At 41.2% G+C, this 17,728-nt stretch overlaps 1 protein-coding gene across 1 annotated transcript in view; it reads left to right on the top strand.

Annotated features, from left to right (window-relative positions):
• The first annotated feature begins 6,516 nt into the window (after positions 1–6,516).
• Positions 6,517–17,728, top strand: part of DGKK (diacylglycerol kinase kappa) — a 130,129-nt gene continuing 118,917 nt past the window's right edge. Inside the window, exon 1 of the mRNA XM_081125643.1 lies at positions 6,517–7,113. Coding sequence (XP_080981769.1) covers positions 6,529–7,113 — 585 coding nt within the window. The 5' untranslated portion in view covers positions 6,517–6,528. The remainder of the gene's footprint in view (positions 7,114–17,728) is intronic.

A 17,728-nucleotide genomic window follows, 5' to 3' on the forward strand; every position in this document is an offset into this window, starting at 1 on the left:
GAGGCCCAGTTGGGAAAAGGTCTTGCTAATGCAGAGACCTGCGAAACTAAGAGAGAAAAAGAGAGGGAATTTAGCCTCCTTCTGGCATATGAATTGTGATTAAAGGGAATAGGGCTTACCAGAAATGACAGTAGCCCCAGGGTTTTCAACCAGAGGATAGGACCTTAAAACTGAAAGGTAAATGACCACAGGGAGGTCCTGGAAATGGCTCCTTAATGCTTTAAACTTCATCCAAGACCACTGAGTTATGTGGCACCTTGTTCTTGCAAGTCACTTCAATTGTGTATAGACTCTTCCCTGAAATTCTCTCTTAGCACAGAACCAATGAATTGTACATTTTGAGTAAACTCCAAGTAACAGAGGAAAATTACAGAGGAAGAGAAAAGGGGGCCTCTAAGAACACAACAGGTGATTCTTCAGGGGAAAAGAAAGCTACCTTTCTCTCCAACTATCTTCATCACAGTAATTCTGTCTGTCAACCTCTCTTTTTCTTAATTTTCTTTCCCACCTGTTTTTCCCTCCTCCATCACTATCCCCCACCCCTGGCTTGTACCAGAAAGAAGTAGTTGTTGAGAGTGGAAGGGTAGTGAAGTAATTTTGGGCAGAAAGAATTTTTACTAAAATAATATTTTTCCTTTTCAGATAAGAACACATACATGCGTGCACACACACATACACATTTCAAATATTGAGAATGATTATTGCAGCTGTCTGCCTGCCTCCAGTATTAATACCACACCATGAAGGACAGAATCTTTTCCACTCTCTCTAAACACCATCACCTCAGAAGTACTATCAGTTCTACTCTCCCCCACCTCACCCTACCCTTACACATGCCTGTGACCTGTCACCAAATTTTACCAACTTCTTTCTCTATGGCATTAGAGTGATCTATTTTCTCTCATTAATCTGATCTCAGTTTAGATCCTTGGCAGTTCAGGAATAGATGGATGTTTCTCATCAGCTTTCCCCCATATCTAAGTCATAGTAAGTCAAAAATTCTGAAAAGATTCTTTTTTTTAATCCTCCTTCAAATTGCCCTCGATCTCTTAATCTGCTTTCAGGCCCACAAATATCCCACTCTTGCCTGTCTGAGAAGACCTTCCTCTCATCTCCTCCATTCCCCTGGTCATTCATCATCAGTTAGAATTTCAAATTAGAAATTCCATTAGCATGTTGAGTCCATGAAAGCCAAATGACCCATTATGGACTAAATCCAAATGTATAGGCAGGGGGTTAAGCAGGTCCAGCCAGCAGCCTTGGCACAAGCCTTGGCAATGCAGACCTGAAACTAGAGGTTGCAGCAAAAATCAAGAAAGAATTGTGATTTCACAAATGACCCCACATTAACTATACCAGCTCAAGAGGAACCAAGTAGATTTGTAGATTCTTCCAGGACCAAATACACTGCCAAGGATAATTTTCCTCTCTGGTTGGTTTTGCCATGTCACCCAATACTCAAACAATCTTCACTGGCTCCCAATTACTTTTAAATTATTTATTGATTTTTAGAGAGAGAGGAGGGGAGAGGGACAGAGAGATAAAAACATCAATGAGAAAGAAAGATCAACAATTGGCTGCCTCCTGCATGCCCCTTACTGGGGATTGGGTTTGCAACTCAAGGCATGTGCCCTGACAGGGAATTGAATCCATGATCTCCTGGTTCCTAGGTCGATACTCAACCACTGAGCAACACCAGCCAGACCCAATTACCTTTAAATCAAATGTCCAAATGTTTTAGTCTGGCATTCAAAGCCTTTTATATCTCCCTTTCTTCCTACCATTTACTCTGCTCTAACCCCATTCCTCATCAATCCTTGGTATGGTCCCTCTACCTCAACCAGCCTGGTGTGTTCTCACCACCAGGTTTCAGTTCTTGCCTCTCTCCTTGCCTGTAATGCCCATTCACTTCCTCCTGGCTAATCTATATTAATTGCATCATTCAAGGCCCACTTCAAGATATGCCCCTTCCAAGAAGCTTTTTCTGATTTACTCACAATATCACTGATATTTTGTGCTAGGACAGACTATAGCTAGCTGATCAAGTTTAACTTTACCCCAGCTCCATTTTTCAGATGAGAAAACTTGAGGCCCAAAGAGATTAAATGATTTGTATAAGATCATATTGTGAGTTTAGTGGTAGAAACTTAATCTGAAGACAGATTTCCTGACTTCCTTTGCAATTTTCTTTCCACACTGTCATACTTTGTCCCCACACACACGTACAAAGTGTGGTGTCATGGTCATAAACTGACATCTGTATTTGGATTGTTTTTCACCTGTATTTGGCTTATGTCAACCACCAAGTTCTAATAATTATTGAGGGAACAAATCATGTCTAATATTTCTGTCCCCTCATCTCCTTTCCCATGGTATCTAAGATTGGCAGTAAATGCATCTTAACTGTGGACTGCTTAACTTCAAGAAAATATGAAAACAAAACCAATATAACAAGTACACTCTGGGTGGACTATTTTATTACATACATATTCAAAAAGGTTCCTCTAAACAGCACCTCCTATAGTGAGCTCAGTTACAGATCATTAACTACCATGGGGGTGGGAGAGAGAGAACTGAGAAGCCTCGAGGTAAAAATGTAAGAATAGTGGCTCCTCTTACAAGCTCAAGAAATAATAGAAGGGCATTAAAGCAGACTTCCCACTTCACAATCCAGAGGATTTACACAGTCCTTGTCTCACAACCCCCAACTCAGCACTATATTCTGATCTTCCTCAGGTGGAAGTTGAGTGGCACAAGTTCTAAATGTCTGTTCCACCACTAATTATCTCTGTGACCTAAGACATATCACTTAATCTCAGTGGATTTGTGTTTTCTCATCTGTAAAGGTTAGGGGGTGGAGTGTAGGATGGGAGTCCAGACTTGCTTTGCCTCATACATTTGTTGTGAAGCTTGAAATGATATATGTGAAAGTACTTTAAAATCAAAAGGCATTTATAAATAAATGCAAGTTAATAACTTTTAAACTCCCATTTCTGTTTCAGTCAAATCCTAGGAGACTAGAGCAAGTGAAGGATAACAGGTTTGTATGTTAATCCCATCTAAATTAATTGTTTGAATCCTCTACCTTTTCCATAAATGCTGTGTTCATCCCATCTCTTTATAACATCTTACTAAATGGCAGGAGGTGGGGGGAGGTTGACAGCTGCTAAGACTCAGGAAAGGCACCTATTTCTTCCATAAGTTGCTCTAAAAGGTAGGGTTTAGGGAAATTGAAGCTATTGGTCAGGGAAAAGGGGGTTTCCACTGTAGCTCTACAGTGTCATTCTCTCATTTAATAATGAAAAGAATGGAAAAAAAGAGGGAGAAGAGCTTTGATTTTGCCATATTTTTTGTTTTGTTTTGTTTTCTCTCCTTTGATTCCAGCATGCCTGAAATCAAAGGGTCTCTGTGCTGGATTGGGTGAACTGTATTTTGAGTGGAATCATGGTAAATACTGGGGGTCATATTCAAAGAAATGACCCCACTGTACTGATCTATTCTTTATCTAGCCTAATTGGATAACTTATATAACATGTCCAAAGTCCCAGGTTAGGGACCATGTCTGCACTGGGGCATTCAGAATCATGTTCAGTCAAGCTTCTGTGGAGATGGTCATCATTCTTATTCTTATGTAGCTCTTGCCCTTTATATCAGTATTCTTCAATTAGAAAAGAGGCTCTTAGGAGATCAATCAGCTGAAATATCAAATACTGTAAAAAGCAAAGCAGGAAAAAAAAGACACTCTAACCAGTAACCTGCAATGAATCATCCATTTAACAGACATTTCCTGAATCCTTAGTATGGTCTCAGCCCCAGGTGAGGTTATGAGAAAAATACAGAAGCATGTAAGTAAAGCTTTCTCTGTTAAGAGACCAATAGATTATGGGGGAGAAGGAGGTGTAAATAAGGTACAGCAAAGGTGTCTGAAAGTCAGGCATCAATCAGCCCATTCTAAGTATTCCCACCCCCCATGTCCCCATAAAACATTGTATTCAATGCTAGGCTGAGAAGAGACTAAAACACAAAACAAAACCTTGCTATAACATAAGACAATAACACAGCTTGAGATGTGCTGAGAATTTTCAAATTAAATTAATCGTAATACAATCCAGGTAGTATATCTCTAGCAACTGATCCTAATGGAGCAAAGCTATATACAACCATTTTAGCATTCAGCTTCAAACTGATCCTACAGCAAGAGTTTACATCATAAATGTTGGACTCTTTGTGATTAAGCATAGAATTATAGACAAGAGTACCAATGAACATACATAAAGCAATAGCTCCAAGTTGTCCCCTGCTGGTGTTCTGCTTGACTACATGCAGTGTGTACCAAAACCCTCTCCCATCACTCCCGAACCCAAGATGCCATCCTACTCAGTGAATCTTCTGCCTTCAGCCCTTCTGACTATATGCTGCCAGAGTTTAGTGGGGGAAAATATTTAAATGTGAGATATTGGTCCCTTCTAAAGGCAGAGATTTCACCAGTCTGAAAGCCTGAGAAGTGAGTTCCAAGTGTAGGCTTACTGGCTGATCACATCTGGCATTAGTATGTTTTAGTCCTGAATTCTTAGGGTTAATAGAAGCCTGGCTACTTGAGTATGGGATAAGGAGAGGGGAGAAAAAAACCCAAGGAGAGTGAAGAGGATGAGCCCTTTGTGTGGATTTACTGAAAGGAGGCCTGCCATCAGTGAGATAACTTGATAGACAGGGCTCACCTTCCCTGGGCTTCCCCTACTCCAAAGGTTAAGGATGATCCCCACACTAGCTTAGTAGCTGACAAGCAATGTAACCCTTCTCCAAAAGGATGAGTTTAGGCTGTGATGCTGCAGTGAGGATCTGGGAAATACATCTCATCAGAGATTCGGGTCTTGGGTGGGCGCTAGGTAAGACTGTCTTGTCTGGTATTATTTACTGCTGAGATGTGGTGTAGGTGACAGAAAAATGCTGCAGGTTCTAGAAAATTCTGGGTGGGTCAATGTAGAAAAAAGAAGAGGAGTTAGTGGAAGATATAGTCTGAGAGGAGAGGATGAGAAGAGGGGCTGCAGAAGGAAGGTTGCTATCCACAGCTGCAGCATTATGTGTGTCAGAGATAAATTCACTTGCCATATTTCAAATTAGGTTTGTAAGTACTCCTCCCTCCAACCCCTACACAGCAGTGGTTTAATGGGTCGTCGTCTCAATTTTTAATTGCAATTTTGCAGTATATTGGAGCCTAAAGTCTAGGTTTGACTAGAGGTCATGCTTTGTATGTATGTGTCCGTGACTAAAAATTAAGAGAGCTTCTCAAGTCTCCTGATGTGTTGGGAAGGGTGCTGCGGCAGGGACCGCTGTACTCTTTGCCAGATATTCTTAGGTCCTTAATGTCAGAGTGGTTCCTAAGAATTAGGAGATGAAAAAGATGTGGGTGTTGCAGTGAATTTCCCCCAGTCCAAGATACACACACACACACACACACACACACACACGCATTAACAAGTTCAGTAAAAAGTCCTGCCCATGCCTGGGAAGTCCAGGTAAAAAGCAAAGGATAGGCCCCCGCGGTAAAGGCAAGCCATACAGACGCCAGGATCACTGCGGAGACCAGAGCAGTCTGAGCTCGCAGTCCGGCCGTCACTTCCCCGGCCCTCTTGCTTTGCCCTCGGAGCTGTATCTGCAGGCTGCGGAAAGCCAGGGCTCCAGCCCTGCCTCATCAGACACCTTTCCTGAAGCACCCCAAACCCTGTACCCAAAGGCAAACCCCTCGGATCTGGCAGAGCTCAGAAATGCAAAAAATGAAAGGGGGAGGCAAATTTTACTTCAATCCAAAGGACTGAAAAGACACCACACACACACACACACACACACACACACACACACACACACACACACACACATCCCGCGCTGGTTAATTTCTTTTCCCGGGTTAGAAAAAAGGATTACTTGCCCACAGAGAATTGGAGATGGGGGCAAGAGGTTGGTCCGTGGCTAGGTTCACCTGCTGCTGAGGTGAGAGAGCAGACACAGGAAGGAAGCAGCTGTTCTGAGCAGCAGCTCACAGCTGAGTGGTTAAGGGGACTGCAAAGACCCTCAAGTTCGCCTCTAGCTTTTTTTTTTTTTTTTTTGCATTCGCGTCACTAAAGGGTTAAGCACAGCTAGGCTCCAACCTTCTTCCCCACCCCACCCCCAGTCTCTCTACTCCCCCTCCCCTTATTGTCTCCCCCTCCTCCCCTCGGGTTCGTCGCTAGGAGGTCATCCAGCGCTCTGTCCAGTCGGCTTTCGCAAGCCCCTCTGATTCCCGCCCATCTGGCCCGTGGCTGCTTACGAAGAGGTGTGCGCTCACCGAGGGGCGTGTTCCAGCTCTGGGAGACGCTGAGAGCCCTGGGTTAGACCTCCAAGCTCAGAGCAGAGCCAGCCATGGAGTGGGGCGGGGGAAAGTTTGGCACCCTGCAAGGGGTGGTCGAACTGGAGGGGGCGGGGCTCCCAAGGGTACTTTAGCCCTCCAAGCTCAGGGGCACAGGCTGACCAGACCTGAGGCGGTGTGAGGCCATGGACCGCGGGGCGGCCGCGGCCCAGGGCACTGCTCCGACTCAGGATGGAGAGCTACCCGCGGAATCTTCAGAGCCGCCGCCGTGGCCACCGCCGCAACCGCTGCTGCCGGCTCTTCAACCACTCCACGCGCCTTCCCCCAAGCCAACAACACAGTTATGTCGAGAGCTTACTCCAGAACCCTGTCCAGAGACGACCTCAGAACCAGCCACAGAACCAGACCCAGTACCAGTCCCAGAACCAGATATAGAACCGGCCCCCAAGCAGATCCCAGAACCAGCTACAGAACTAGACACACAGCCGATCTCAGAACCAGCCCCAGAACCGGCCATCGAGCCGGCCACAGAACCAGCCCCAGAACCTGCCTCACAGCCGACCCCGGTACCAGTCACAGAACTGGCCCCAGAGCCGGCCCCAGAACCAGCCACAGAACCAGCCACAGAGTCCTGCCCTGAGCCGGCTCCAGAATCCTGTCCGGAGCCGAGTCCAGCACCTCATCTATTACAGTGTCCTGTGATCACTCCAGAGACGGGTCTAAAGACCTCGGCATCGCCCCGAACACCAGTGCCCTTGTCCAGTACAAAGGTAAGGAAAAGACCCCCTGGGGCAAGTGAGGCCAGTGGCTATCGAGCTCTCTGGACTCTGGGTACCTTTAACACCCCATTTGGCTTCCATCGACTAGCAAAGATGCTCAGAAAGATGCGGGGATGGGGAAGCGGTTGGAAGGCGGGAAGCAACATGTGGAAGCGAAAGTGAGCTGTTTGGGGCTAGAAACTGGGTGACAGCATAGGGTGGTAATCGGAGCAGTTTTTTTTCCCAAGGGGGTAAGTGACAGTGTGGTGAGTGGCTATATCTTGAAAATGAGACTGAAGATGCTCCCAGGGAGTGCAAGAGACCTAAAGAGGTGTTTGGGGCTGGCCCAGGATACACAGGGATGGGATTGAGTGGAGGCGGTGGGACCCACCTCTTAGCGGTGGTCACTGCCGCAGAGGCCCAAGCTGCGGAGCCACAGCTGTCTTCTTGGCCCCCTCCCTGCTACTGGGGAGGGGGTCCTCACCTGGGGCTTAACTAGCAGCCCTCCCGGGAGGTGCTGGACTCCTCTGTTTGCTGCTGGGTGCTGGTACTCCGGGTTGGGGATGAGGGGATGGGCGGTGCCCACGCACACTGCAGGGGAAGGACAGGGTTCCAAGGGGAGGAGGGGGAGAATGCGCGTTTGTTGAAGCCACCATTCATCTGTCTGCAGGATTTCCCAGCAGGTAGGTGCAAACACAGTAATATAGTGTGTTTGATATGGGTCCCTTCACAAGTGGGGCTACTGGCACCTGGTACCAGAGCCACTTGGAATGGTAAAGGAGCCCCAGTTTAGAGACATAAAAATAAGAGTTGCTATTTGAGAGCGTGTAAATGGGAATCCTCATCTCTTCAGTCTTTAGAGATGCCTTCATAAACCTTTCCCTTAGCTGGAAAACAGAAGTGGAGAATCCTCATCACCACCCAGGGGAGAGGGGGGAAAAAGAAGGTTTTTGATGTTTGCCTTGGACCCCAGAAACCAGTGTCTGCTCTTCAGCCAGAGTCTGTCTTTCTTGCTTTCTCTGTGCTTCCATTACTCTTCTTTTCGCCTAAAGTTTGCTCCACCAGGCTGTGAAAATCATGATATTGCATACATACACCTTCATTTAGTTTCTCCTGCAGGAAAAACAAAACAAAACACAGAAACAAACAAATAACATACCATACCAACAATGCCCATTCTTTCTGCTGCTTAGCAGGGCGCAGAAACATGGTTCTGGAATCCTTCTGCTGTGGACTGCACACTTGTAGAATGTAAGAGGAGGAGCACAGGTTGGCATCGTAAAATAAAAATGGAAGCAATGCTGGTTGCTTTCTGAGTTATGAGCAGGAAGGCTTGAGTTTGCAAAATAATTGCAGTAATAAACTACTAGAAAAGAGAAAACCTAAAGTGAAAAGTTTCACAGGGAAAAAAATACAGAGGGTTAAAAATAAATAAAACAGGATTGTAGGAGACTAAGACAATTTTTAAAAATCCAGCAACCCTGCTCTCACCAGGAAGCGGGTGTCTCTTCCCTTCCTGCAGTGGTCCTTCCCTGCAGTGATCTCCAGAAGGGAAAGGGCGGGGCACCTAGACCTGGGAGGTCACCCTAACCAGGTGCTTGCTCTTGTCTTTTTGAAAGAGTTTTCATAAAGCTGGTGAGAGGGAAACCAGTAGGGTCCACCTGGCCTGTGGCCATCTTAAGCGAGATTTTGGAAATGTGGCTGAGAAACTGACACCTGGGGACTTAATACCAGGCTGACCAGTGAATGTGTGGCCTCTTTGGCCTCCAAAAGACTGACTGGAGGCAAGAACTCCCAGGATGAGCCCTGTGACAGTGGGAAAGCATCTCTCACCAGCTTGACTGGAAAATGTCTATTGCCACACGAATAAGGAGTATCAAGGTAAAGGGAATCAGGTTAGCTTCCTCTAGTACCCACTAAGATGACTGGCCCACAGGCACTTGGCAGCCCTGGCAAGGGACCCGGACCCCCCAGAGTTTGATTTTGCCCTTGGAAGAGCTGGTCATACCTTCAGTCACTTATTTTGCGACATAAGGTTAAGAACCTTGACTACCCACTAAGGGGGTCATGTGGATGAACCCATCAGTAGCTCTAAAGGATTTTGAAAGATGAAGATTGCTTTCGCCTGAACCTTTCTCCAACACTCTAGGTGTTGCTATGCAATTGCTCCCTGGTATAGATGGAAACATCTGATCTTCAGGGATAGGACCAATATCTGTTGCATCCTCCTCAGGCAAATAGTACTCCACAACCAGCTGACTTGCATCTTAACATTCAAGGCAAACAGGTTGCCATCTTAGCTGGGGTAGCATTGTTCTCAGACATTGCCTCCTTGAGGCAAACTTGGGGGGGAAAATAAACACACACACACATTCAGAGATCAAAACAAAATACAGCTCTCATCGTATAATAAAATAATAAAATCCTACGTGGCAAGGCACAGTCAGTACCAGTAGCATAAACCAGCCTGATAAGTCAAAGGAGGAAATTAGCAAAACCAAGTGTTTGACTGTGACTGCAGGTTTCTCTCAGATAATTTTGTTGACTGGTATTGCAGTTAAAAAAAAAATACCCAATATCTTCTAGGTTGTAGTCTGCTCTCTTTGGGGGTTTGAGAACCTGCTGGTTGCAAATCTATGCCAAGAGCCAGGGTAGAAACTGATAAAAGGAGGTTCATGTTTTCTTTCTGAATAGCTATCAGGATAACAGTTTGTGAACTAAACCTGTCTATTTCCTTCCTTTCTAAAATATTTTGATTTCCAGGAAATATTTTGTCTCCCACCTGGTGGCAGCAAGTGTAAGTAAGGATGTGTGAATTGGCTCTTTAACAATGCTATAACTCTCTAGCAGGGGAGTGGGGCTTACATGACGTGGACCATATTTGTTTCTCTCAGCTATGGTTGAAGACAGTTTATATTTTTATTCATTGGATTTTGACCAGAAATTATAATTGCATCATAGAAGTGATTGATGACAATCTGAGAATACATTTTTGTGGCATATATTTCTGGGGTATACCCCTCCTAATAACTGCATGGCGATTACCATTATACTCCAAACCATAACAGAACTGTTTCCTGGTAATTTTTTTTTGCACACATTTTCTTGCAAAGTAGCAAGCATTTGTTTATATGATATCTGGTAATTTTTGCCTGAATACATTATCTTGCCTATTTCTGAGCTTCTCAAAGGTAGATACTGTGTCTCCCTCTCACTGCCTAGTACAATTCAGCCCTCTCTATTTTTGCTCAATAAACACTTGCTGAAGCTTGAAACCTATCAAATCCATTTCCAGCAACAATGCAGAGGTGGCTGCTGTGAATGAATAAAAATGCACTCTCAATGATTTCAGAGTAAAAAGTAAATGCTTACTTAAATAGCCTAGAATATATAGGCCTTAAGGAAATGCAATCAATCTTTCCATTTTCAGAATGTCTTTTAGAACCATAATTAAGAAGAAAATTGCTAACAATTTAAAAAACCGTTTTGGAAATTGTCCTTATCCTCTGCAGTCCCCACAGCAGCAGATCAAGGATGATGTTGTTGGTTTCAGGGGTGATAATTTTTTTCCCTAAGCAAATAGAATACCTGCAGTGATTGTAGATTTGAATGTTCAACCTGTTGAAGATCAGAGTAAAATTACTTTCATTTCTCTTAGGTTCTTTCCCCAGTCCTTGCCAAGTTTTGATCATACCATTTTATTTATTTGGTATATTCTGGAGCTCCTGAACATTTGCTACAGGATGTTCTAGAAAAGATGAGATATTTGGTCAGTGGTCTTTCATTTCTGTGAGTACAATTCTTAATGTTTATGACTAAAGCTTCTGCAGATCTGTAGCCCCAAAAGAAGGGCTATCAAATCCATTTAATAATGCTTTCAAGGAAAGGGGGGAAATCCATAGAGGCCAGGAAACCATTCAAGGGAATTATAATAAAGATTATATAATTCCTTCTGCTAGTATGGCAATTTACAATTCACAGAATGCTTTCTTCTTCATTATTAACTCTGGTATTCCCCCAAAGAAAGCAGCAGAGTGGGAGAGGGCAAAAATAAAATTTGACACCTAAATAAGATATAACAATTTGTCAATTATGGATTTTAAAAATATTCAACATATGACTTTCTGTGACACATAAGATCTTCATTTGTCTAAAGACAATCTTTAAGTTGACATTCTATCAGTCTTGATTTTTTCCAAAGCAGTGACCGCTGTTCCCTGTCTGATGCTCCCAGAGGGGGCCATCATAAAACAGGAGCTTGAGAAGGAAGAAGAGGCACAAGACCCTGAACATATTACTCCTAAAAAAGTCATTTTGGGGGGAAAGAAAAGAAATAGAAATTCTGTTTGGGATAGGGTGTCCAGTCTTTAACTGACTGTAATTTCCTCAGTGGAAAAAAATAATTTTAAGTATTAAAAAAAGAAAGAATCCATTCCTAAAGGGAGATGCCCCTATCTTCAGCAAAACAAATAAACCTTATTCTCAAAATAGAAAAATAAATTTGTGAATTAAAAAAAAATAAGAGAAAGGAACAGTGACCCCAGATAATGGAACTTATTCTTCCTCTAAATTATTTTAAGGAAAAAAAAAAAAAGAAACGAAAGAATTTCTAAAGGGAGAAGATCCTCACCAAAGCCTATTAAGGTTATATCCCTCAGAGAAAAATTAAAAATGAAAAGAGCGATCATCTCAAGGTAAATAGTATTTCTAACCTTAAAAAATTCATGAAACTTACAAACTTCATTTGCACCTCACAGCCCAAATGTAATCCCTAACAAAAATTATGGAAGCAAAAGTAAATCTTCCAGGGGACTGAGGTTTCACCAACTTCACCAAAGCTCCCTAATGTTATTTCTTTTCATTATATGAAATTTCTAGGATAGACAAATCCTTAGAGACAGAAAGTAGATTAGTGGTTGCCAGGGGCGGAGGGGAGGAGAGGAGAGGAAGTGTAGGTGATAGCTAAAGGGTACAAGGCTTCATTTGGGGATGATTAAAATGTTCTGAGATTAGATAGTGGTGATGGTTGCCGAACCTTGTGAATATACTAAAAACTACCGATGTGTACACTTTAAAACGGTGAATTTAATGGTGTGTGTTATATCTCAATTTTAAAAATAAGTAAAAGAAAAAGATCGTTCCTCCACCCCAGATACACACAAATATTTTGATTTAACAAAAAGAAAGAAATATAAAAGGACAGGCTCCCAGATCTTAAAAAATCTGAAAAAATTTTAAATTTATCTTTATTGTTGGAAGTATTACAGATGTCTCCCTCTTTTTCCCCATGATCCCTTCTACCCCACACCCAGGCCCCACCACGCCCCAGGCCCCCACTTCACTGTTGTCTGTGTCTATGGGTTATGCATCTATGCATGTAAATTCTTGCTTAATCTCTCCCTACCTATCCTTCCACTTCCACTTTCCCTCTTAGATTCCTCAGTCTGTTCCATGCTTCTATGTCATTGGATCAATTTTGTTCATCAGTTTATTTTGTTCTTTAGATTCCACATATACGTGAGATCATGTGATACTTATCTTTCTTTGACTGGCTTATTTTGCTTAGCATAATACTCTCCAGGTCCATCCATGCTGTCCCAAAGGATAAGAGATCCTTCTTCTCTACAGCTGCATAGTATCCCTTGGTGTAAATGTCCAAGGGGAAAAAAAGAAATAATAGAAATGAATCATCCCCCAAGGAGAGATGCCCTGTCCTCACCAAAGCACATTAACCTTATTCTTAAAATTCTTAAAATACAATTTTCTTAATATTTAAAAGGAAATTAATAATGAAAAGGCATGTATATAGGTGGAGGGGATAATATCAATGAAATAAAAAACAAAATCCTCTTAAAGAGGAGAAATGCTCCAGCCTCACAAAGACCCAATAACAATTTTTTGTCAAAATGCAAAAAACAAAAAAAAAACAAATGCATTTTAAAAAAAGAATAAAAAATAAAAGGAAATCCTTCTAATGGGAGCTAACCCAAATTCACCCAGACCTGAAAACTTTATTCTTAATATAAGACATTTTAAAATTGGAAGGATAAATAGAGAAGATAGGAAATAAACAGAAACAAAACCAAGAAAGTCTTCTTAAGGAAAGATGTCCCCAGCCTCAACAAAGTCCTTTTTTTTTTCCCCAAAACAAGCAAATACATTTAGAACTGGGGGGAGAGGGGGCAAAGGAAGAAAATAAATAGGTTATTTTAAAAGAGAAACCTCCTTTTTAGGGAACAAGATTCCCTCAAACTCACCAAAGTCCCTGAACATTTTTCTCCAAACACAAAAGAAAGAGGAAGAGAGAGGGAGAGGGAGGAAGGAAGGGAGGAAGAGAAAGGGAGGAAGAAAAAATGTAAAATAAGGGATAATTTGTAAAAGACTAAAAGGGAGAAATTCTTTTCAAGGAAGGTGTACCAATGCCATATGAAAGATAATGCATATTATTCCTGATGATCAACCCACTCCACCCCTGACCCCCAAAAGAAGAAAAAAATCACAAAATCCCCTTCTAAAGCTTCTCCAAGGGGAGATGCACCCAATCTCACCCAAACCCAGGGACCTTACTTATCCTCCAGCCTTCAGGAATTTCTTCTTTTTTTTTTAAATAAAAGGAAAGAAAAATAAATTATTTTAAAGAAAGATGCTCCCAATCTTATTTACTCCAAATAAATTATTTATGTTTTTAAAAAGAAAATACAAAATAATCCTCCTGAGGAGGGCTCCCTGACCTCATTAAAACCAAAGGCCCTTATAGCTCTTCTCCACAAAGCCTAGTTTTTTAAAAATGGAAATTATCCAAACCTAAAAAGATGTGTTTTCTCAACCCCACCAAAAGCAAGGAACTTTTTTCTCCAGAGATTTTTTTTAAGAAAAATTATCCCATTATAAGAAGAAATGCCTTCAACTTCACTAAAAGCAATAGACCATATTCTTCTCCACACCCAAAGAGGAGGGGAAAGAATTTTAAGTGGGAAAAAATAGAAATCCTAAGGAAAGGCAAGCTGGCCATAAATCTCATCAATACCACTGAAGTTTATTCCCTTAAAGAAATGTTTTAAAGAAAGAGACAAAAGAGAGGAAATCCTGTCTTTTAAGAAAAAGTGCACACTACCCACGGCACTCAAAAGACTAGAAAGTATTATACAAAGAAAAGGTAATATTATTCTAGAATGGTGCCAGTGAACTTTAAATTCAGCACCTGAAGGGTAGTAAAACTTTAATCCCAGGTTGGCTTTCCCCTGTCCCTCAGACCATTCCTGGTTACCTTCCCCATTAGTCAGTCAGTCTGTGAGCTCAAGAAAGGCAAATCCTGCCCATAGCTAAACTCTTGGGGAAAAATCATACCTCTTTTCCAAACCAAACAGAAATGATTTGGGGATTAGCTGCATCATTCTTCCCCTCTAATACTATAGAAACTCAAGAGTTGAGGATAAACTCTAAAGCAATGACACTCATTAACTTCCAAATTAGACGCACAATGCTACCTAGCAGAGAAGGACCCTTAGCCAGTTCAATAATGAGGTTCTTACAATAGTTGTCTAATCATGTGCTCACTTAAATGTGTGTTCTGTAGAATGATAAAGGGCTCAAATTTTACAAGTACATAAAATTTGAAAGTCATATTTATAAGCAGAGAATATGACTAAATGCTTTTCAATTTAAAAAATACATTTACTTATTTTAAAATTAAATTGAGTACCTAATCTATGTCCTATGTGTTTAGCACTGAGAATTCCACAATGGGCAAAATCACATTGATGAGTCATCCTTTAAGCAACACTGGTAAATGAGAAAACCATGACTAAAACAGATATCCAGGGGGTGATCATTTGTTTTCCCAGATGCTTTACTAGATTCTTTCAACATACCTCTTCTTAAATAAAAATTTAATGTAATAAAAAAAAATACATGCTGATTTCAGAGAATATGGAAAAACCAAAAGTATTATTTATTTATTTTTTAATCCTCACCGAAGGATATTTTTTCCATTGCTTTTCAGAGAGAGTGGAAGGGGGGGGGGAGAGAGAGAGAGAGAGAAAGAGAGAGAGAGAGAGATGTGAGAGAGACACATCAACTGGTTGCCTCTTGCACGTGCCTCCACCAGGGTTGGGGATCAAGGCTGCAGTCAAAGTATGTGCCCTTGGCTGGAACTGAACCCAGGACCCTTCAGTCCGAAGGCCAACGCTCTCACCACTAAGCCAGACAGACTAGGGTGGAAAAATCAAAACTTTTAAAAAGTAAATAAAATTATGTAGCACCCCACCACTCAAGAGAGAATTGTCGTTAATATTTTTGATATATTTTCCCATTTATTTTCTCTGAATATATCTATGTGTGCTCATAGTATACAACAGGAAGATTTTAGGGAATGGGCAATTGTATCTCAGGGTTCCCCCTGCCCCAGTCACCTCCCTCACTTGATTATTAGATCATTTGCATTGTTTTACGTTGTTTTTAGGAAAGACTTGTTAAGCTTAGCTTTAAGTTTAATCAGATGCTTGTTTAATCAGATGCTTGTATAATCTGATTGATAAATGTGCTTGAAAGATAACTGTTCAGGGTTCTATTTTCAATATAAAGCAATGAAAGTATACATTTTATGTAGGCACAAGAGTTGTGTCTACAAAAACAAATGTCCCATATACAAATGGCATCCATATTTTTGGACATCCATATTTTATTTATCCAGCTAGCTTTTGTGACTTGGATTTGGAGAAGGAGATCTGGAACAAAATCCACCTTCTTTCCACTTAAATTCACAAAAGGAAAAATCTAAGTTTCTGAGAATCTATTGGGTCCTTTTTATTTATTGAATGAATTTGACATGTGACACTGTGTAAGTTTAAGGTGTACAGCGTGGTACTTTGATATATTTATATATTGCAATATGATTGCTGATGTACTGATATTTACACATTACATAATTATAGTGCAATATTATTGTCTATATTCATTATACTGTGCATTAGATCTCTATGGTTTATTTACTACTCATTAAAAGTTTGTATCCTTAAACACCATTATTCTTATCCCCTCCCCAACCCCTAGTAACCACTATTTTACTCTATTTTTTACAGGTTCAACTTTTTTAGATTTCACATATACATGATATCATACAGTACTTATCTTTCTCTGTCTGACTTATCTCTATTAGGATAATGTGCTAAAGTTCTATTAGGTCACTTTTAACCATATGCAAAAATGTACCAATGGCTTTATCTCTTCAACACAAAGTTACCCTGAAATCATGCTCATCTGTGTACCTACTATCTAGAAAAAAATACGTATGTGTGAGGACATTGCCAACAATTGTGAGGAGACAGAATATTCAACTCATCCAGCTTTTATTAACCAAATGTGGTAGAAAATTGAGAGTTAATAAACTACACAATCCAACCAAGGTTGAATCAGTAATTTAAAAGGCAAGTGTAATGTGGTATTGCATAGATCAGAATCTTCAGCTTTGTCTGTAGCACTTAGAGATTTTCATCTTCCAAAGCATTACAAGCATTTGCTCTTTAAGCCTCTTGCTTTAAAGAACCTTTAAAAGAAAAACTGGCTTCTGAGGACAGGATTCCTACCTTGTTGACTCCCTGATAGCACAGGGAAAGGCACCTGATACTGTGAGATTCTGAGAGATAAGTGTAATGCTCCCACTCAGGGCTTTACAGAGTTCTGAAACTAGAAGGCAATGGTCATGAGGGCTGACGCTGGCTTATGCCTCCAGGAATAGGAGGGGGATGGAAGCACTGCTTGCGAGCCTCAATTAAGATCATTCAGAAACATGGTTGTTCATTCATTTCGATACTGTCTCTATCTTTTCTCTTCTGGGAGTTGCACCTTGAGGCAGGCAATGAAAGATACCTGCTTTCATTTAAAGTGAAATTGTAAATCTCCTTAGATGTGAGTAGAGGCACTTAAAATCGGGAAAGTTTTCATTAACCCCTGGCTCTGTCAATGGAGTCCTCACTCTGCTGAAGCTGGCTCGGGCATCACAGCACTATCCTCTCATCCCCAACTGTAACCTCTAACAGTAATCTCTTAGTCCCATTTTAGAATTACCTTAATAAGTGTCATTGCATTTATTATGTACCTTTAACAATATTTTGTGGTTTGTTTACATCACTGTACATGTACCTTGCGATATAAAAGGAACATTGTGATGCCACTTTATGAAATAGCTAAGCATAAACACAAAGGAAAATAAATGAGGCTACAGAACAAGATTGTTGATTTCAGAAAATTAACTAGTTAGTGCCCTTCTCATTAACCTCAATTAACGTTTATTGTGACAATTTCCCTCCTGCCATGCTTGAGTAAAAAAATAACTTTTTTCTTACCCAGAATTTGTGTAAGAGACTGTTTTGACTAATTAAAATGGTAATTTTGGCATTTTTGTTGTCTCCTTTGCTTTAATTTACTCATCTTGTTAACAAGCTCTCCAGGACATTTTTGGAGGGCTTCACTTTGGTTTTACATAAAAATCAAAGCACCTATTTTGTGGCTCTATTCATGGTTTTCCTAGTACATATATTGCTTTTCAATAGTGAATCTTATTTCTAGAAATTCCTGGAAAAGCCTTACTTTGCCTTTCCATCATCCCTCATCAACACTAAACTTTTTA

The sequence above is a fragment of the Miniopterus schreibersii genome (genome assembly GCF_964146895.1).
Source record: "Miniopterus schreibersii genome assembly, chromosome: X".
Taxonomy (NCBI): Eukaryota; Metazoa; Chordata; class Mammalia; order Chiroptera; family Miniopteridae; genus Miniopterus; species Miniopterus schreibersii.